General features: G+C 41.5%; 1 protein-coding gene across 5 annotated transcripts; it reads right to left on the bottom strand.

Moving 5' to 3' along the window:
- Positions 1-61: 61 nt before the first annotated feature.
- Positions 62-20,345, bottom strand: LOC118386033 (glutamate decarboxylase 1-like). 5 transcript variants are annotated; one of them, XM_035773393.2, is made up of 17 exons: positions 19,869-20,345; positions 18,260-18,340; positions 16,486-16,548; positions 14,227-14,367; positions 13,231-13,473; positions 12,971-13,061; positions 10,393-10,505; positions 10,146-10,261; positions 9,775-9,854; positions 9,636-9,690; positions 9,038-9,154; positions 8,808-8,872; positions 8,589-8,667; positions 6,429-6,578; positions 6,150-6,257; positions 4,888-4,977; positions 62-4,782 (listed from the first exon to the last, which is right to left on the bottom strand). In XM_035773393.2, exons 1-17 carry the CDS (start codon positions 20,032-20,034, stop codon positions 4,609-4,611), a joined length of 1,932 nt encoding a protein of 643 aa, XP_035629286.1. In that variant the 5' UTR covers positions 20,035-20,345; the 3' UTR covers positions 62-4,608. The 5 variants fall into 5 exon arrangements, with proteins under 5 accessions (XP_035629286.1, XP_035629289.1, XP_035629287.1 ...); XM_035773396.2 differs by having other exon boundaries at positions 19,483-20,344; XM_035773394.2 differs by lacking the exon at positions 16,486-16,548 and having other exon boundaries at positions 19,869-20,344.
- Positions 20,346-22,097: the final 1,752 nt, after the last annotated feature.

The raw sequence follows: 22,097 nt of genomic DNA, 5'->3' as shown, positions 1-22,097 counted from the left end.
GACCCCAGAGGGAACTATAGGAAGACCACAGTAGGGTATGAAAAACAGCAGTCGAGCAGACTCACAGCCACAGATTTATTTCAACAGTGCGGATGCGTAACAGATGATCATTGGACCTCATTAAAACAAAGAACAGCCAAAAACATGCCCCCACTGTTGTTATTGGTTTTTTTAAAGCTGAGATTTGTGTTTCTGCTGTAAATAGGACTGCAATGCGCTGCACATGGTGTGAGGTTAAAGTGCCTACCTCGACGGGGGACATCCATCCCACTGAGGAACGTATTCAACGTATCTCATCACGGAAACAACAGAATCATCATCATAACTGTGCATTTGTTTTGTTTAAATCAACATCTCAATGACAAACAATTGGTCTTTTACAACACGGCGATGCTCACAGGATAAAACTGTGCACATGTGGATCATGTAAAGACCCCCAGAACATCCATGACATAGTTTATGGATTTGAAAGGTAAGATACATTTCATCAAAATGGCCCCCTTCATGAAGTGAAATACTTCAAAACAGAGTAAACGCTCGACAATGTGCAACAAACAATCCTTTGTCCCTAGGGTAAAATATTTCCCCAGATAGTTTAGTATTCTGCTTCTCCCTAAATAAAGCACCAGCAAATCTGCTGACGGAGCTCAGCTTCCCTCCAAGGGCTAGTCGTGTGACGTTATAACATTCAGTCAGTGTGATTCACAAAGACATATTACATTTACACAACATAGATTGCACTAAGGTTAAGGGTGGTGACTGAGTTACATATTACTATATAAATATATTAATCCATCTATTGATTATATTAAGGGCTGTATTTATATACACTGCTCAAAAAAAATAAAAAGGGAACACTTAAACAACACAAAGTCAATCACACTTCTGTGAAATCAAACTGTCCACTTAGGAAGCAACACTGATTGATAATAAATTTCACATGCTGTTGTGCAAATGGAATAGACAACAGGTGGAAATTATAGGCAATTAGCAAGACTCCCCCAATAAAGGAGTGGTTCTGCAGGTGGTGACCACAGACCATTTCTCAGTTCCTATGCTTCCTGGCTGATGTTTTGATCACTTTTGAATGCTGGCGGTGCTTTCACTCTAGTGGTAGCATGAGACGGAGTCTACAACCCACACAAGTGGCTCAGGTAGTGCAGCTCATCCAGGATGGCACATCAATGCGAGCTATGGCAAGAAGGTTTGCTGTGTCTGTCAGCGTAGTTTCCAGAGCATGGAGGCGCTACCAGGAGACTGGCCAGTACATCAGGAGACGTAGAGGAGGCCGTAGGAGGGCAACAACCTAGCAGCAGGACCGCTACCTCCACCTTTGTGCAAGGAGGAGCAGGAGGAGCACTGTCAGAGCCCTGCAAGATGACCTCCAGCAGGCCACAAATGTGCATGTGTCTGCTCAAATGGTCAGAAACAGACTCCATGAGGGTGGTAGGAGGGCCCGACGTGCAGGACGTTTGGCATTTGCCAGAGAACACCAAGATTGGCAAATTCGCCACTGGCGCCCTGTGCTCTTCACAGATGAAAGCAGGTTCACACTGAGCACATGTCACAGAGTCTGGAGACGCCGTGGAGAACGTTCTGCTGCCTGCAACATCCTCCAGCATGACCGGTTTGGCTGTGGGTCAGTCATGGTGTGGGGTGGCATTTCTTTGGGGGACCGCACAGCCCTCCATGTGCTCACCAGAGGTAGCCTGACTGCGATTAGGTACCGAGATGAGAACCTCAGACCCCTTGTGAGACCATATGCTGGTGCGGTTGGCCCTGGGTTCCTCCTAATGCAAGACAATGCTAGACCTCATGTGGCTGGAGTGTGTCAGCAGTTCCTGCAAGAGGAAGGCATTGATGCTATGGACTGGCCCGCCCGTTCCCCAGACCTGAATTCAATTGAGCACATCATGTCTCGCTCCATCCACCAACGCCACATTGCACCACAGACTGTCCAGGAGTTGGCAGATGCTTTAGTCCAGGTCTGGGAGGAGATCCCTCAGGAGACCATCTGCCACCTCATCAGGAGCATGCCCAGGCGTTGTAGGGAGGTCATACAGGCACGTGGAGGCCACACACACTACTGAGCCTCATTTGGACTTGTTTTAAGGACATAACATCAAAGTTGGATCAGCCTGTAGTGTGGTTTTCCACTTTAATTTTGTGTGACTCCAAATCCAGACCTCCATGGATTGATCAATTTGATTTCCATTGATAATTTGTGTGTGATTCTGTTGTCAACACATTCAACTATGTAAAGAAAAAAGTATTTAATAAGAATATTTCATTCATTCAGATCTGGGATGTGTTATTTTAGTGTTCCCTTTATTTGTTTGAGCAGTGTATATACAGTGGGGCAAAAAAGTATTTAGTCAGCCACCAATTGTGCAAGTTATCTCACTTAAAAATATGAGAGAGGCCTGTAATTTTCATCATAGGTACACTTCAGCTATGACAGACAAAATGAGAAAGAAAAATCCAGAAAATCACATTGTAGGATTTTTTAATGAATTTATTTGCAAATTATGGTGGAAAATAAGTATTTGGTCACCAACAAACAAGCAAGATTTCTGGCTCTCACAGACCTGTAACTTCTTTAAGAGGGTTCTCTATCCTCCACTCGTTACCTGTATTAATGGCACCTGTTTGAACTTGTTATCAGTATAAAATACACCTGTCCACAACCTCAAACAGTCACACTCCACACTCCAAGCTCCACTATGCCAAGACCAAAGAGCTGTCAAAGGACACCAGAAACAAAATTATAGACTTGCACCAGGCTGGGAAGACTGAATCTGCAATAGGTAAGCAGCTTGGTTTGAAGAAATCAACTGTGGGAGCAATTATTAGGAAATGGAAGACATACAAGACCACTGATAATCTCCCTCGATCTGGGGCTCCACGCAAGATCTCACCCCGTGGGGTCAAAATGATCACAAGAACAGTGAGCAAAAATCCCAGAACCACACGGGGGGACCTAGTGAATGACCTGCAGAGAGCTGAGACCAAAGTAACAAAGCCTACCATCAGTAACTACACTACGCCGCCAGGGACTCAAATCCTGCAGTGCCAGACCTGTCCCCCTGCTTAAGCCAGTACATGTCCATGTCATGGTTTGGGGCTGGTTTTCTGCAAAGAGACCAGGATGACTGATCCATGTAAAGGAAAGATTGAATGGGGCCATGTATCGTGAGATTGAGTGAAACCTCCTTCCATCAGCAAGGGCATTGAAGATGAAACGTGGCTGGGTTTTTCAGCATGACAATGATCCCAAACACACCGCCCGGGCAACGAAGGAGTGGCTTCGTAAGAAGCATTTCAAGGCCCTGGAGTGGCCTAGCCAGTCTCCAGATCTCAACCCCATAGAAAATCTTTGGAGGGAGTTGAAAGTCTGTGTTTCCCAGCAACAGCCCCAAAACATCACTGCTCTAGAGGAGATCTGCATGGAGGAGTGTGTGAAGACTTACAGAAAACGTTTGACCTCTGTCATTGCCAACAAAGGGTACATAACAAAGTATTGAGATAAACTTTTGTTATTGACCAAATACTAATTTTAACCATAATTTGCAAATAAATTCATAAAAAATCCTACAATGTGATTTTCTGGATTTTTTTTCTTATTTTGTCTGTCATAGTTAAAGTGTACCTATGATGAAAATTACAAGCCTCGTCTTTTTAAGTGGGAGAACTTGCACAATTGGTGGCTGACTAAATACTTTTTTGCCCCACTGTATATATGTCAGTATACCCTTCTTTGGTTCACAAATACACTAAAATACCTTTAATCTCATTATTCAAAACATTCGGGTAATATACAGTACTGTTTCAAAATACAAGTAAGGACACATTACAAATGGAATCGGTAACTATTTCACACATATACTGTCTGGATATAAATAAAGTGATTTGGCTATTAAATTACATATATTTAGTGTTTTTATAATCATTGGAACATGTGTTACTGAAAAACTAGGACATATATATATTTGCCACAAAAGCAATGTAACCATACTATACACAATCTTCCCAAAATTCATTATCTCAAACGCAGCAACAGAATACAGTACCTGTTACAATGACTGTGTTATATTCCCTCTACTTAATATGAAAGGGGAAGAGCAGCCAGGATATAATGTAGTGTTTCATATAGTGCATCTGGCCTAATAATTACATGGACAACACACAGCACCAATAGTCAGTACATTATAATATACTGTATATATACAGTAACTTACAATACTGTACACATCCATGCCATGAGGTCCTTTGCATTGTGCTCTGTCTCCTACTGAAAAAGATCTCTCAAGGTCACTCAGGATTTGAATATGTATTCTCTTATGTAGGCTATACTGTACAATAGTTTTTGTTAGATTTAACTATGGCATAGTCACTGCTAAAAGACAGAACAGACAGGAAACACATGAGACGGATCACAGCTTACATAAAAAGGTCCTACAAGCAGCTGAAGTTTCAAAGTCCTACATGATTGGTCAAGAGACAACAGGAATATGAAGCTTGCTGTAGTTCAGAGTCTTTTTCGAGCTGGACATGACAAAGCTGAGACGGAAAGGTCAAAGGGCAACATCCTCCTACTGAGCGTGGCCCTTACAAGTCATGCCCCAGTCTCTCAATCTCATCGGTCAAGAAGTCGATATCTGACCTGGTGGCGGCAGGATTGGAGATGACCATGCGGAAGAAGTTGACCTTGTCTCCCTGAGGCTGGTAGCCCACCATGGTAGTTCCAGACTCCATCATCAACGCCTTGATCTTGGGGGCCACCTGGTTTAGAGACAAGGACAATTCAGAGAACTATACAGTAGGTCAGTGCTGTCTCATGTGAACACAAAATATAGTCTTTATAGACCAAAGCTGACAAGTCCTTACCTTATGCAACCTGTCCCGCCTCTCTTGACCATCGGGCATGTCACGAATGCCTGGCGGAAGGTACCAGAAGCAGACATTCGTGTGCTGGGGCTGTGGAAATAAAACGGAGACAACATTGTTTGTCAGTGTCTTTACTCAATACATGGTCTGAAGAAGTACCAACCTCAGCCTCAGCTCTTCATTTGGCCTCTTACTATCTTAATTTGATTAGTCTGTTGTCGTTGAAATTCAAATTAGCCTCGTCATTTACATAAATTCACTGAAAACCCACAGTTCTCTTTAAAGTACCAGACAGAATAAATGTCCTACTACTCCGACATCAACAACAGCCATTTTATATATCTTAATAACACAAGATCAGGGGCCTCCCGAGTGCCACAGAGGTTTAAGGCACTGCATCACAGTGCTTGAGGCGTCACTATAAACCCAGGTTCGATCCCAGGCTGTTTCGCAGTCACCCACGACTGGGAGACCCATTAGGCAGAGCACAATTGGCCCAGCGTCGTCCGGGTTAGGGGAGGGTTTGGCCGGCCGGGATGTCCATGTCCCATTGCGGTCTAGCGACTCCTAGTGGTGGGCCGGGTGCATGCACGCTGACTTCGGTCGCCAGTTGTATGGTGTTTCTTCCGACACATTGGTGCGGCTGGCTTCCGGGTTAAGCGAGCAGTGTGTCAAGAAGCAGTGTGGCTTGGCAGGGTCGTGTTTCGGAAGATGCATGGCTCTCGACCTTTGCCTCTCTCTCTCTCTCTCGAGTCCGAACAGGAGTTGCAGCGATGGGATAACTGTAACTACCAATTGGATATCATGAAATTGTGAAGGAAAAGGGGTAAAAAGTACCCAAGAACTTATAATAAAATGACAACATCAATATTGGTCTCCATAATGACATACAAGTGGAGCCATAGGCTACACCTATACTGTAGCCTATCAAAACTAATTTCCTGTAAGAAATTATCACTTTTCTGAGAATAACCTGCTGCAGGATTATTTTACTCCCGCGACAAAGCCGGTCAAATTTAAGATCCCACATCTGTAAATTCATAAATCCACAAGGAGTTCAACTGAGGATTCTAAAGCATAGCGCCACCTCAGGCAGGCCTGTCTAACTACATTGTGTTGCTCAGAACCCTTTTGGGCACCTCAGTTACTAATGACTTCTGACTCATCAGATAGTTCCGATATCTCTGATGCTTAGGGTAATCCATTGGAAGATATTACTATCTTTGGAAACAGAGTAGAAAACGCAGTGCGATCAATCTCACCTCTCCCTCGAACACCATCTGATAGCCCTCACGGTCCCTGATTTTAGTATAGAGATAATGCGAGAGGTCCAAGCACTTGTCGATGTGGTGTTCAAACCCTATTGTACCCTGTTGGAGCGGAAATATACACAGATAGAGAATGAATATCAAACATTGGACTTTTTTTGTTTGTTAACTGGTACAAGATCAGCATCCAAAGATCAATCCCTTTCACATGCTTAACATAATATAGACAGATTCAGTATTAGAACAGAAGCTTGGGGAGATACGTGCACATACCTTTGCTTTCCACATGAGCCAGAATTTGAAGATATCTACGTGTCGTCCACACTGGATGGCCTTATCCCCCGTGTCGTACGATACATCGTACTGTTTGTCAGGTTGGAAGAGGTAGCCAGCACACATTGAGTTGCAGCCTGATAAAACTCCCTGTAAAGATCAATGGTGTGGTTAAAGGCGAGAGTCAGATACTTAGAGTTCAATGGTGCCTTCAAACGGGGCTGTATTCATATGTATAGTATGCCAGATCTCTGACTTGTGACCTAACTTGAGTATTTCACGGCATACACTAGTAGGGCGCATGCCCCGCCCACCTAAGGATCTGTCTTTTTCAGACATCTATTTCCTGTGTTTGAGGTTTGAAAAATCCACTTGTCACTTAAATCTGGCGAGATTGATTGCTGTTTTATTTTTTACTCCTGAGCCTCTTTCATACTCCTGCTTGTGCCTGTCATTTTTTTCCCGTTCACGTTACGGCCGCCAAAACGTTTGTAATGACCTGTCAAACACTGGCTGAAATGGGCTCAATGGAATACAGTGCCTTCAGAAAGTATTCAGACCCCTTGACTTTTTCCATATTTTGTTACTTTACAGCCTTATTCTAAAATGGATTAAATGAAATAAATCCTCTGCAATCTACACACAATACCCCATAATGGCAAAGCGAAAACAGGTTTTTAGAAGCGTTTGTACAATATTTACATAAGTATTCAGACCCTTTGCTATGAGACTCGAAGTTGAGCTCAGGTGCATCCTGTTTCCTAAAGCTGAACAGAGCAAAGTACAGAGATCCTTGATGAAAACCTGCTCCAGAGTGCTCAGGACCTCAGACTGGGGTGAAGGTTCACCTTCCAACAGGACAATGAACCGAAGCACACAGCCAAGACAATGCAGGAGTCACTTTGGGACAAGTCTCTAAATGTCCTTGAGTGGCCCAACCAGAACCCTGACTTGAACCCGACAAACATCTCTGGAGACCTGAAAATAGCTCTGCAGCAACGCTCCCCATCCAACCTGACATAGCTTGAGAGGATCTGCAGAGAAGAATTGGAGAAACTCCCCAAATACAGATGTGCCAAGCTTGTAGCATCACACCCAAGAAGACTCTAGGATTTAATTGCTGCCAAAGGTGCTTCAACAAAGTACTGAGTAATGTGATATGTATTTTTATAAATTAGCAAAAATGTCTACAAACCTGTTTTTGCTTGGTCATGATGGGGTATTATGTGTTGATTGACGAGAGGAAAAAAACGATTGAAACAATTTTAGAATTAGTCTGTAACCTAACAAATTGTGGAAAAAGTCAAGGGGTCTGAATACTTTCCGAAGGCACTGTACATCGGCTTCCCTTGGAATCTGTAAGAACACTGAAGCTTCATCGGGGATTTAACACACCATCGACACTTACATCACGAGAAAGAGAAGAAAGCTAACTTTATTTTGATGGGTGTTCATTTTTTGTGGAATTGAGAAAATAAATAATTTAATAATAGTTTAATAGAAATTAGATGCGCTGAAATGAAAGCAACTTCCAAAAATGAGCACCCGGATTATAGTGATATTATGTCTGATCTCACAAACAATGTGAAGTATGTATAGGTGTAATCTAGAGCCAAGCCTGTAGATGTTTTATCAGAGGGTATCCTGCTATTAAAACACTGAATTGTGCAAGAGAACGTGACAACAGTAGTTAATGAGGCAGTCTAGACAGTGTAGGTGAGTAGGGTAGACAGAGCAAGTGTTTGGTGGTTTCAGCCCTGTTCAACCCCATTATGTTAATGTGTTCATATATGCAAAAACACCTACTGTGTTTATGCAAATTAGGCTCATAACATTTTCTTTATTTTAAAACAAAATAAAAAAATAACTGATGCAATAACAAAATGTATGTATGCGTGCATTCTAAGTAGAAAAAAAATAAGTTTCACAATAAATTGAATAGCTTGAATTCCCACCAAAATCCCTGAACTCCAGCCATTATTTGCCTGTGCTAGTAAAATGTTTTATGTGCTATAATTCAGTTAATGTCTGATGGATTATAGAAATTCAAAAAGGTTGACGCATCTTCATCCATTGTCCAATTGTTGCATTTACTACAATTTCGATGACCGTTGCTAATCATACACCATAAGTGAAAACGCAGTCAGTAATTGCTCGTACCCTCTCTCTGACCAGAATGGCAGAGCACTGCAGTGGCACACCCATCATCTTGTGAGGGTTCCAGGTGACTGAGTTGGCCCTGTAAACACGGAACACAGGCTGTAAGACAGGCCACAGTCACCAATGTGTGTGTGTGTGTGTGTGTGTGTGTGTGTGTGTGTGTGTGTGTGTGTGTGTGTGTGTGTGAGACCATTGTCGGTTGTCAGGGCTGTAGCCTACCGCTCCACGCCACGCAGCTTGTGCCTGTGCTTCCTGGACATCAGTAGGCCTCCTCCCCATGCACCCTGAACAAAAACAACGGTTTGTTTTGAGGATAAGGATTAGACCTGAGAATGGCTGACATGTTTGAACTAAACCTTCGCCCGCCATGAAAATGTATCGCAAATCAACCCTGAAATGATCAACATCACAATAACCTTCCTGTACACATAGTAGGAAGATGCACTTACATCAACATGTAGCCACATGTTGTATTTCTCGCAGATGTCGGCAATCTCATGGATGGGGTCGAACGCTCCATACACTGTGGAACCAGCTGTAGCATTCACAAACATTGGGACACAACCCTGCAAGCATAACCCATCAGAATGAATATGGGTTCTTACATGATGCCAGTGAATTGAAATGCTTGCATTCTTCAGTTTATGTAATCTTTGACTGAAAATATACTGGTTAGAGCAGAATTCACAGACATTTGACCATTTCTCTTGGCAAGCCTTTGTCACAGCAGAATTGCACGCCCATCCCAGCCCTGCTATCATCTCCCTCCTCTTACGGGATTCGCTTCAGGAGACTGTACTTTGGAACTAACAGCAGTGGGTAAGATAATATTTGAGGAGGCATAAGCACTAACCCTAAAATGAAAGTAGACACGTTTTTAGTTTTGTAAACAAACAACGGCCGGACTATTCCGTTAACGACTGGGATTCATATAAGGCAGCTGTAAGAATTCCGTTTCAGTGCAGAAACAAACAGAAGTGAATTAATGTCTTCAGTTGAGAACGAATCCACAATTTGACGTTGATCGTCTGACAGTTTGAAACTCACCCGCGCCTTGGCATCGATCACCTTGGCTTCCAAATCAGCAGGAATGACTCTCCCTCTAGAGAGGCAAACAGACAGTCAAAGGCAGGTTTTCATTGTTTTGTTTCACACAGTGCCGTGTATTGGACATGCATCCACCAACCTCTCATCTGTGCTCAACAGGATCAGGTTTTCTGTTCCAAAGCCCAGAGCAGCACTGGCTTTCTTTATAGAGTAGTGACTCTGTCAAAACACATGACCATGGCATTAGACTACAAGTCTATCAGCTGAGGGGAAAGATACAGTCAGCTGTACCGTCCAATTGTTTTAATCTGTTTCAATGAGGGTCATTTTGTAGCTTTGAATCTGTGAACTCTTCATACAGAATAGACGGGGTCAATCGAGGAGTGACACAATCAGAAACAGTAAGACTTGGTTTTGGTCACATAATACTGTTTCTGAGACTGGAGATATATTGTGATGTGAAAATGCATGTTCTAATCAGATGTTGTGAGGAGACTGAACGAGGCTTACGTGCTCCGAGGTGAAGAGCACCAATCTGGGGGCAGCAGTCATGCCTTTGGTCTTGACTTCAGGGAAGAACTTGTAGCGGGCGGTCATCACACTGTACATATTGGAAATCGCTCCACCTGCACAGACGTTGCACGCAATCTTTCACTAAACTGCATTCTATTATCTGACGTTTTGGAATTCTCATCTATTCCCATCTCAGATTCTCAAGGCATGGATGAATTGACAACAGTAGATCAACAGTCTTCACCTGGTGAGAATATCCCATCGCCCTCTCCGTCAGGCCAGCCAATGATCTCCCTCATCTTCTTCAGCGTCAGCTGTTCCATGAGCACAAAGACTGGAGCGATCTCATAGGTGAACCTGAAACAGAGCACCGGTCTCCAGTTACCCGCTACTAACAGAAATCCATCCTATCATTGGTCTTGAACTCTCCTATTGCCATTTGTTTCTCATATCTACATGGTCTATATTGACATGAGCAGAATCAATGAAGCCAGGTGGAAAAATCCCAAGATAATGAATCACCAGAGATAACAGCCAATAGTTGTAGCTCATTTTTTCATTTTCTTTTTTACATAATTGGTTTTTAGTTTGTTGTGTTCTTGAATTGTCGTTACATATGTTTCTCATAGTGTATATTGAGCAGTGGCACTTTGAAGCCAGAGAACGCATGGAACGTGCATACTACTTTTAACGCAGCCACGGTTCAATGATAGCTCTGTCACATTGTGTTAGGGATACCATTTGTTGCAGTGGAATGAGAAAGAACACGAATGTCACATCGGCGGAAGTCCATTAAGGATATGCCACTAAGAGGGAGCTCTTGCCTCTGAGTTAGCATGAAAAAGAGGTTAGAAATGGGATGTAGCACAATAAGAATGCTGTTATCTTTGTGTCTGAGGGTTGTCTAGAGGCCAGCTTCCACTGAGCTTGTTTTGAATGCGATTTTACTACATACAGTATATTACACTCGAGGCCCATCCCTCTGAGAGTAATGATGGAAGAACGGTCGTTTCACCTTTTACAATAGAAATGATAGGATTACAGTCATGTTTATACAACGCAATTACAATTGCAAAATAAATTATTGTTTCCATATCATTAGAACATGTTACAGAAGTCCCTCCAGGGTAGTGCGATATCAATGTCAAATTAAATGGATGCCCGACCACAGTAGCTCATCTATCTTCACTTTGTACTGACCAATGCTCTCCTAATTACACTGCCTGTCTATTCATGCAATGAAAGTCAATGCATTAGAGGGACAATACAATGTATCACACTGTGCCATACACACAGCACACATATGTTTTACTTCTCTTGCTGGCATATCCAGTGACAACATTTTTAAAAAAGGAAAAAAAAGTTATGAGTTATGTCCCAAATTAATTTTCGCTCGCTCACCCATGTAGACTAATCCCGATGACAGCCCTGTGACATGATTGTCAACCAATTAGTGTCAATCAATAAGTGTAATTAATGATGATGTAGTAATTAGCTAATGCAAATAACAAATATGTATGCAGTCAGAGCCCTCGGATTCAATTTGTCTACGGTAGCGTTGCCATGCAGCACATGGGCTAACACTCTCACCAGAACAAGCTTCAGCGTCACGTCAATGAGGGGGGGGGGGGTCCTTTGGAGATGATAATAGATAGAAAGCTAAATCAGGAGAGGGTTGCAACCTTTTACTAAGCCAGGGGCCAGGGAAAACGAATGAATCCTTCACATGAAGAGCCTCAGCCTTGGTGGTGAGCTTGTATTTCTGTGCTGTTTTTAAATAGGAATGACAACACAATGACCACCCAGAAGACCCTGGCTCTTAACCACGCAGAAATGCTCTGTTTCATCAGTGCTTAGGCCATGACACTTTTCATATCGTGTTTTTTGTTGTTGTTGTTTTGGTTTTACAATGCCCTGGCGGGTTTTAGACAACATCACCATGTTACAGCAGGCGATACACTCTGGCCAGTTGCCTTAAATGACTCGGCAGCCTCAGCTGATAATCTGTGTGTACCAGTCAACAATAGCCAATGGTCAATGAAGCATCAACTTGTATCTTGGACAAGTCCCTGGACACCAAGAGAATCAGAATGCCGTCTTATCCAGATTGCCAATTCCCAATGAAAAAGCAATATCACCATGTCTGTTGCTCACACTTCTGCAGCAGATCTCAAGGGAGAATCTCATTCTGACGTGGTACCGTTATCTCTGATCCAAAGAGTGCCTACATAAAACAACCGCCCCATGTAACATTCAATCGCTAATCAATATGCAATTAGATTTCCCTGCCGGGCTGTGTTATCTGACTACAATGATAACGCAGCAAACAACAGATGACTAATTCCCGTCTCTCCTCTTCATGCTTGCCATGTCACATTTGACTCTCTTAAGTGGCGGCTTGGAGAGCATCCTCAGGATCCTTCGTTTAGAAGCTCATCAAGGGGCCCCAATTATGTCACTTCTACTAACCTTCATCTTGGAGCCAGAATCTTCCAAGGCCATTTGAAAAATGGTAGGAAATGTCATTTTTCTTCCGTGCCAGACTTACATTCACCCACAGGAAATCCACTCACTGCTAAATTAGATCTATCAACCCCTTATCACAATCCCAGCCTAACCCGAGAGCTATGTTGTCACTAACTAAGATCATTGGTATAGGCAAAATTGTTCACATGACATTTTGCACAAAATCAAGAAGACTTTAATAACCGATATACTGTACATATATTTACAATATTTGAGGATCCTGTGAATTTTGATAATAAACACATTTAAAATGTATCATAAATGTATAATAACTGCGGGAAATAAAGACCACTCACATGTTAGTGTTTGCAGTGGAGGTGAGCCATTCTCCTGCCAACCCAATGATGTCTAAACCAGTGGACAGCTGGTTGAAAAACCTTGGGTGACCTAGGAGGAAGACAACACCATTTGTCGTTAATACATTTCTCATGAAAGTCTCATCATTTAACTATGGGATCATCTGTAATCATTAAACCACATTGTAGACAAATGGGAGATATAGATGATGCTGAGGGTTAGCTCAGCTTCATGCCTCCTCTGTCTTCTCTGTCCTCACCTGTTCTCACTCCATATTTCAGGGTATCCCTGCAGTCCACCAGGATCTGCTCCAGAGACTCAGGCTGGTCGGACAGCTCCAGGTTGAAGCCCTCCATACCCTCCAGCAGCTGGTGGGGGTGATGGAAGTCCAGGACCTTGGTGGATCTGTCGAAGGTCTTCCGGACGTAGTTTGTGAGAATATCCACCACCTCCAACAAGAACTGCATCGTTGGCTCCTCTCCATTTTTGGCTGGTAATAAATCTAACGTGAGAAATTGAAGCATGTCGATATTTTCGTTTTTTCTCGTTTTCAAAAAAATAAATCAATCCCTTTTGTTGGCATCCATCACTTAAGTGTGTCTGAAGAGGTCACTTTCACAATCTTCTGTAGAATTTGTCATGACGTCATTCTACTTCCCAACTCCTAGAAAACGATGTATTTTAGTTTCTTCTCCAAAGCTGGTATAAATTGTATCAATTAGAAAGTCATTTTTTTTTAAACAAATGAATGACTATTTTTGCCATTTTCCAGTGAGTGTCCCTGAGTAACCTAGGCAATTGTTCAGCCACTTACAAATTGATCTAGAAGGTTATTACGGTCAAACAAATGGTGAATATTCATTTGAATTAGACATAGCAATCAATTCAATTTCAATGACCAACAGCCTTATGATTTCATTTTTTTTTTCAATTATTTTTCTCAATATGCGTTTTAAAAACTTCCCCTGGACTGTGATATGTGCATTGTCCTTAATGTCGTGAAATATCAATACACCGAAAGAAATAACTGAGATTTAGACAGATGATAAACATTTGCTAAATCAGTATTTTCAAATCAGATCAAATCAGCCTAATCTTCGCATCAGTCAGATAATTAACGTTTTCAAGTTTACTCAACTTCCATTTATTGTAAAACAACTGCACAAAACGAACATGATCAAGATCCCTGCACAATGTTTATCATTTTGATTGATATGTCCATTATGGGAAATATAGGCCTAACTCGGCCAATTACCTCTAGCAAACAGATTGGAAAAGTCCGTCTCCGTGCGTCTGAAACGGGAATCCCTGTCGCTGTTATCAAGCAGGTCATTAGACGATCTTTCCTTGAAGGAACTAATCTTCTCCTCGAGGTTATTGTTCTTCTGCAAAAATCCTAAATTGTTGCAAGGGGCAGAGCATTCAAATGAGGGATTACTATCATCACTCCCAATACCAAACATTTTGATGACACCCTTCTTACACAAAACACATGCCTAAACTACTCTCACTGGTTGAACTGACAATGCTGTGGTGTAGGCTAGTTGAGGTAGCCTAATTCCCATCCTGTCCATGGAAGCCCATTTATGGGAGGAACAGTCAGTGGGAGGTTGAGCCCCGTGACATCAGCACGAAAATCCAGCCAAGCAAAAACAAATAGCCGTAATATAGTGTATGTACATTCGTATGAAGTCCCTCCGAGAGATTCCACTTCAGTAAGCAGGGTAGAGCACACAATGAACCGATGTCATTCAAGCCTGAAGGCAGATCTAATAGTTGGACTGGGCTGTGATGATATATGGGACATTTTATAGCCTATCTGCTCATAGGCCCGTGGAGAACACCACATTACCTCAAATCTTATTTAGCCCTACCAATTTTTCTAGATGGGCTCTTCTAAAAATAACAAATTTTCCAAATCTCCTGCGGAGATTATTAATCATTTAAAAAATCCTGCAATGTGATCTTATTTCACTATAAAGAGCGCAATATTTCAGATAATATATCTAGCCCTATAAGATGTGAAACCCAATTATATGCCATAGCCCACACATTGAGTAATAAAAGTATATAAAAAGATCAAAGTTGGTTTTATTTCATTTTAAATCATTTTATTTCGTTTATGTCATGTAATAATAAATGTTTTTTTATGATTTCACTTTTTTTTTTAAAAGGAGATGTTAGACTATAGTCTGAACAAGCTTGCTTCTGTCTCACGTGAAGTCATATAAAACCAACATTTCACTTGGTCAAGCAAAATGGAAAGTTTGATGTTTTTGGACCAATAACATCATTGCACTTAAAAAACAGAGATGAAAGTGCCAATAGGCCTATAACCAGATAGTGAATCAGATAAAACCAAAACGTAACATCGCATTAAAACATCAAACTTGAAATGTATTTGCATTATTAGGCCCATACTCTCGGGCATTGATTGGCCCTGATGGAACAATAACTGACCCAACGCTTGGCCATATCAGATAGGGCTAAGTCATTTGGCTTCCACTTAATCGGTTCGTATTGGGGAGCAGAAGACTGACTGCGCTATCTCTGTTAAACAGAACCTTGACGAATTACGATTTCAGGCGCGTCTCGTTCATCTTTTCTCTTCAGATGAGCTCTCATGATAAGGACCGATACCAACCATTCTACCAAATAGGCTATACCTTTAATGAATGACCCCCGCTCAGTTATAAAACTATAGGCTACTGAGATAATATATTAAGACAAAGACAAAGGTATGGCCGAGCAAAAATAACGACAGTACGTAGCCTACCATACTAGTTGATTAGGCCTACTACAATTAATGTAGTAGAATCCCACTGTACGTGTTCATGTTTATTCGAAATTAACCCCCAAAATTGAAGGGGGTTGAATAAACTACAGTTAGTTAGCTGGCTAATTGTGTATTCCAAGGTCATTACACATCGGCAAAGGGAGGACTATAATTCTCAAATACGCCATGGGAGGGCGCAAGAGTACGATTTATATTAGGGCCTACGAATTCAAAGATGTAATAGCTGGGTAAGAAAACAGACACTCAATATTGAAAACATATGCAAGACTAAAGACAGCTCATCTTCCATTTGTAGACGCCAACGTAGACCTTTATATTTATTTCTGGAACAATAGCTAGGCCTGTGGTCTCTGCAGTTTTTCAAACTGCTTTTCATATTCATAAAAAAATAGGTTTGTCACTATAAATTCCGTGGTAATAAATCATCATGGACATAATCATCCTTTCATCATGAAAACCCACTCATGCGACAAGAGAAAACAGAAAGGGGCAGAAAAGCCCGTAACCACAGCCACCCAGTCGGCAGTCTGTGTTCCAGACCAACATAGCCCATATTCCTCAGATATGAGAATGGTCTGCTTGCTCCGCGTTGAACACATAAAATATGCAACATAGGCCTACATATGCAAACTATGACCTTTTTTCTCTCGAAAAACATGGGAACAATATAGCCTAAACATGAACATTAAATACATGACATGAAAATAGCAAACTTACCACATATCTTCATTCCCAATTTTCTAGTACATCCATGAGCAACTCCACACCAAGCGTCATAGCCTAAAATAGTTTAGGGAAACTATTGAGAGGGCCCTTACATTAGGCCTCAAGGGCATTATTTCTGCTAAGATAATTACGAACTCAAAGCGATGGATGGGGAAATGTTGATGAAACAGCAGTCTAGGTCTAGGAATTTAAGAATTTTGTGAGAGGCCAGTGAAAGGGACAAGGGGCAGACAGCTCCACACAGACTCACATAATTCTGGAACAGAATCTACGACAAGGTTTCACTCATGAAAGAAAATACAAAGGCAACAGAAAGATCTGAAATATCACGTGTAATATTGCCAAATAGCCTAACTGGGCCAATTATGAGCGGAGTAGGCTTGAGATCCACGTACGTGATTCGGGTTTTCGCGTAAATCATGCATCGATGTCAATAATGACACAGACAAAAAGCAAGATCCACATTTCTACATGTAATACTGGCATGACACCAGTTTAATGGTTTTCGCAAATCCAGCATTGACTAAATCCCTTGAGAAAAACGGAGGGGCAGTTTTTCTATTTGAATACATCTGATCTGACTTCATGTTAAATTGCGTAGCTTAATCTGGGGTGTTGTCAATATCAAATCAGAGCTTTATCATTGTGTGTAGGCCTAAATAAAAACTTTGAAACAAAATTGGAATGTGCTTGGATGACTAATTGGGATGTCGGCTATATATTATGTGTTTTTCATCAATAGCTCTTGGATAATGAAGAGTATTGAGGTAGAGATGTTGCCTGCTTACATCTCTACATCCTGGGCTACATCCCCCCTCAGCTGATGGAGGTTACAATATGGATCTTGAACACACGCTATTAGGGCCAATTTAAGCCCAGTTTATACCTGGTGCTAACATGAGTCCTTTGTCCTGATCTTGTATACATTCTGATTGTGCCCACATTTCCAGAAATGTGTCTACACATGGTATTAAAATGTGTCCGTTATCTGCCCACTGTGTCTACATTGTAACGAGATTTCCTGGTCCCTTCCTTTATGCAAATTTGCAAAAAAAATGATTTAAATGGTTTCTATGTCCAGATCTGTCTACACTTGTAAGATATTCAGACACAATGCGTGTATGACTACCACCGCAGGTGTGCAGGATTATCTGATCACGATCAGATCCCAATGTGTCTTCATTGTCTACACCTGTATTAAAATGTGGGCACAACAATCAGAGTGGGAAAAGATTAAGGCAAAGGAAGCAAGTTAGAACCAGGTATAAACGGGGCTTTAGTGTGGCTACAATTAACCTTACGTTGAGCATAATCACCCCCTAAACATCACACACTCACTTTTCAACCAGGGCGGGGGAAATCCACAGAACAAAATAGAACCTACTTCTTTCTGAAATGAAATAGTAATCTAATAAAAGCCTAATAAATAATAATAGTAATAGGCAAATAACATAATAATAATTAAAGGCTGTAATATTATTTTGAAAGATAAAGCTAAATTATTTGGCGATTTTCGTCTTTATTAATACCGACAGTTCGTGTTTTTAGTTTTGACAGCAATATTCGTGTTTTTAGTTTTGACAGCAAGATTCGTCTATCAAGCATGAAGCCGGGAGGTCCGCTGCGCATGCAATGCTGCGGTGATTTGTTGGGTGGCATTTAGTATGGTAGTGTACAGTTATTCTCCTCCATGGAAATGATTAATGGCATTGCTCACAAAGTATATAGCACAAATGAAATAGCGTTTTATTTGTGATGGACCTACTTGTGCCTGGTGGTCGTAAATTTGTCGAGTTGGGATCCGGTTCCCCGCCAGAGGAGGAAGGTGCAGACGCCGCCATCACTCCTAAAATACAGTACAAAAGTCCTCACTCCAAAGCGCACTGTCAATTTCTGTGAAACCGCTCTTATTTTATCCAAGATGAAAAGTCACATGAACTGTAAAGGAGATGAGAAAGAATAGCTATCGGAGGTATACAATAAAGGCTATAGATAATGACATGCCTAAATATTTGAAATGTATCAATAGGATATTTTAAGATCGATCCATCATACAAACGCTGACAGAAATCCACAACTGCGAATAAGCAATGGTCAGGACACGACAAACACGTCGTATCGTCTGGCAGCCAGGATAGAATTATTCTCAAATATCAATTAACAGGTTGGTTGAGGCTGCACGTATTTTTTTCCCTGAATCAATACAGATTTCAAAGTCAAAACCTATGGCAAAATAACTTGTCGGCTCTAAACAGTGCATTTCATTAGGCTTTATCAAATCAACCATATCCATCGACAAAGATGCTAATGAATCCTCAATCGATCCCATTTCATAACCTGGACTACAGCCAATGTGGATAATGAGGCATCACAGCAAGTGTCTTTGATTTCAGAGAGGTTGATATTTATCTGCCTTTGATGAATAGGACTTGATGAAAAGTTTCAGCCTAAAAGTAACTCAACATTGAATTAATTAGCCTTGATAAAATGCATGATCAACTAAATGCCACAACCGCTCATCTGGTGATTTATCATATAGGCAAGTTAGGTGAACCGTCAAACCTCCGATAAATTAACTATTAATTTGATAAACAATGACCAAAAATAGTCTGTCAACAGAATTGATTGACAAACAGGATAGTGACTCCTTAATTAAGAGGATGGTTTGTAAATAATGATGACCCTGATCCAGGTCAAAGTCAATTCAAGAAAAACCCATGCCCATACAATAAAACCGTCCGTCATAGCTCGATTGTAGTTTAATATAATTGAATACAGACACAACATATTTAATTCAAACCATGAATAACTTTAGAATCAGCAAACAGACATACATTAACATGAAAAGCATGTATTGATCCCTGTATGTACTTTACAAAACCACCTGTTCGAGCATCTCAAACGTCAATTTCTCATAAAGCTTCAATGAACAAATAAAATTTAGCCTGCTCTTGTAAAATAATAAACCCCTGTTAAAAAGCAGCTTACCGTGCTGAGGATGGGTACAGGTGACCCAAGTAGAGTCCAAAAAAGAAACTATGCGAGGACGATCAAATAAAGTCCTTTGGCAACGCAACGTCTGGTGCGCTTTTGACACTAAGAAACACAGGGTTTTGAATATCTATTGTCTACAAAATCCCATCCACGGTGACCTTTTTGGTGAAGTACGTTTGATTTGCTGATATTTAGAGCGTGCAGTGCCTATTTATTCGTTACTACGCACGCATGAGTCACACCAATACCTCCTCTGGTGCTGCATATTTCCACCCAATATCGAACAGATCCGCTTTGTCTGCACATTTACACTGAATCGTGTCGCTTTCAGCTATAACGTGACTTTTGGGAAGTGCTTGATTGGCTTTGAAGCCATATACCTCGATTTGGAATCCTGGTCACGAACATGGACTTGTGAAGTTTGATCCTATGAGCAGAGCAACACATTACGCCCATTAGGGATGGAGGGGGAGGGGGTGGGGTGGGGTGTCGTTGCCTTGTTCCTGAGAAATCCGAATAGTAGGTAACCATAATCAAAAGACCCATCTCCTTCTAGGCTATTGTTGATTTTCTTCTGTAACAGATCAGGGAGCCTAGCGGTTACGAGCGTTGGGCCAGTAACTGAAAGGTCGCTGGTTCGAAACCCCGAGCCGACTAATTAAAAAATCTGTTGATATGCCCTTGAGCAAGGAATTTAACCCTAATTGTCTCTCTGGATAAGAGCGTCTTCTAAACGTTAGGATTATGATGTTTTTTTCAAATCTCAGTATGCAAGGGTTCATCTGTTCCTCTATAGCCCTCAAACTCAACTCTACTTAAAAGCCAGTTCCACTGCGTTTGCATTGTCCCTCTCTAGTCAGGGCCTGACTTAGACCTGGGACACCAGGTGTGTGCAATTAATTATCAGGTAGAAGAGAAAACCAGCAGGCTCCGGACCTCGTAGGATAGGAGTTGAATACCCCTGCTCTATAGGCTACAAGCAATATGTTATCAATAATAACATTTACAGACAATTCATGGATTTTCAAGATGACTGCGCAATTATTTAGCTTTCCTTTTTTAGCAGCAAAATGGAGAAATTCAAAGTCAGTGTGTAAGGGTTGAAATGAAATCCACAAGGTGGCGGTAAGGAATCATCAATGATTCCTCCCAGAACTCCACACAAGTGAAGTGTGTAATTCCGTAAATACTCCACGAAGCTAATAATAAACCGAGACTTGAATCGGATTTGCTACTTCATACCAAAGCTACATGGGTTCAATTGAACAAGAATAGGCCCAGTGCCCAAGAGTAAGATTCAAGGGAACAAGCTATTCATAGACGTGGCCAGCGTTTCCCAAACCCAGTCCTCAGAACCCCAAGGGGTGCACGTTTAATTATTTTGGCCCTAACACTACAAAGCAAAAAGATTGATCATTAGTTGATTATATGAATCAGTTGTGTAGTGCTAGGGCAAAAACCAAAACGTGCGCCCCTTGGAGTCCCGAAGACCCGAGTTTGGGAAACCCTGGACTAGGCTATAGACTACAGGTTTACTCTTTCAATCAATTAAAATACAGGTTCATGGTCATCATCCTAAATTACCCTCCACCCTCCATTTGAATATTAAGCACATTGAAGATCATATTTATCTAGCAAAGGCTAATATATTGCATACTCAATGAGCACTCCATTCTAAGCATTATTAATATCTAAGATCAATAAATAATACAAAACCATTTAACGTCTGACCATTCAACATATCTGAGTGAGACTGTGTAAATAGCATGTAACATAGCTCTTACTTCAGCGCACGTGACCTCAGCGGACCTTGGTAGGGATGCTGACTGTCTTTGACATTTTCAGCACCTGGACAGCGCCAGCGCGTTCCAGTTGAGTGGACGCTGCCAGACCCGTTAATGACATAGGCCTACTGTCAGTCAACAGTCAAACGGTTACGTGCAGCACTATGATTTCACAAACAAATTACATATACCTGTTTTCAGAGCAGTGAAGACATTATTTTTCACTTCATTGGCAGGTTTTGAGTGTCTCTTATTCAGATTGTAATAGGCAACACAGGTGACTGCATATGTGATCCTGAATAGCGCAATGTAGGCTATCATGTTTGGGATTAATCTGTTTTTATAGTTTTATTTTAAAAAGTTACCACGTGGCAGCCGTTAAAAATCAGACGTCAGATCGTCATTGCCATCCATAGGAAAGTGAAGGATGAAAGTCCTCTTCATCGCGTTGTATAGAGTTGTGGAACATCACTCTCCAGGAGATGGCGCTTCATCCTACCATTCAAACCAGACAAACCGTGAAACACTTTGAAGCCACATTATGGAGAGATTGCCCCCAGAATGCAGAGGGAAACACTATTGTAAGCCATTTAAGGAGAATGCGAGAATTGAAAAACACATCCAGGGAGTACCGTTCATAAATGAGGTTCTGTTCTTGACAATGTCATTACTTTCAAAACGCTTGGCTAATCAGAGAGGAGGCTCAATGTTGACAACAACAAATGTTATGTTCCATTTCAGTTAGAGTGCAGTTGAAGAACTCAAGAGGTCGGATGTCATGTGTTGGAATACCGGAGACAATCTTAGTCATACAGTCAAAAGACC

The sequence above is a fragment of the Oncorhynchus keta genome, chromosome 7 (assembly GCF_023373465.1).
Source record: "Oncorhynchus keta strain PuntledgeMale-10-30-2019 chromosome 7, Oket_V2, whole genome shotgun sequence".
Classification (NCBI taxonomy): domain Eukaryota; kingdom Metazoa; phylum Chordata; class Actinopteri; order Salmoniformes; family Salmonidae; genus Oncorhynchus; species Oncorhynchus keta.
The sequence above is the reverse complement of the archived record's forward strand: the minus strand, read 5'-3'. Positions and strand labels throughout refer to the sequence as shown.

Excerpts from the sequence above, each read along its gene's own strand:
- LOC118386033 (XM_035773393.2), bottom strand. The coding sequence starts at position 20,034 with ATGGGTCTTTTGATTATGGTTACCTACTATTCGGATTTCTCAGGAACA. Across the intron at positions 9,855-10,145 it reads TGCTCTTCACCTCGGAGCAC|AGTCACTACTCTATAAAGAA; the intron begins GTAAGCCTCGTT and ends GTGTTTTGACAG. Across the intron at positions 9,155-9,635 it reads TGATCGATGCCAAGGCGCGG|GGTTGTGTCCCAATGTTTGT; the intron begins GTGAGTTTCAAA and ends TTATGCTTGCAG.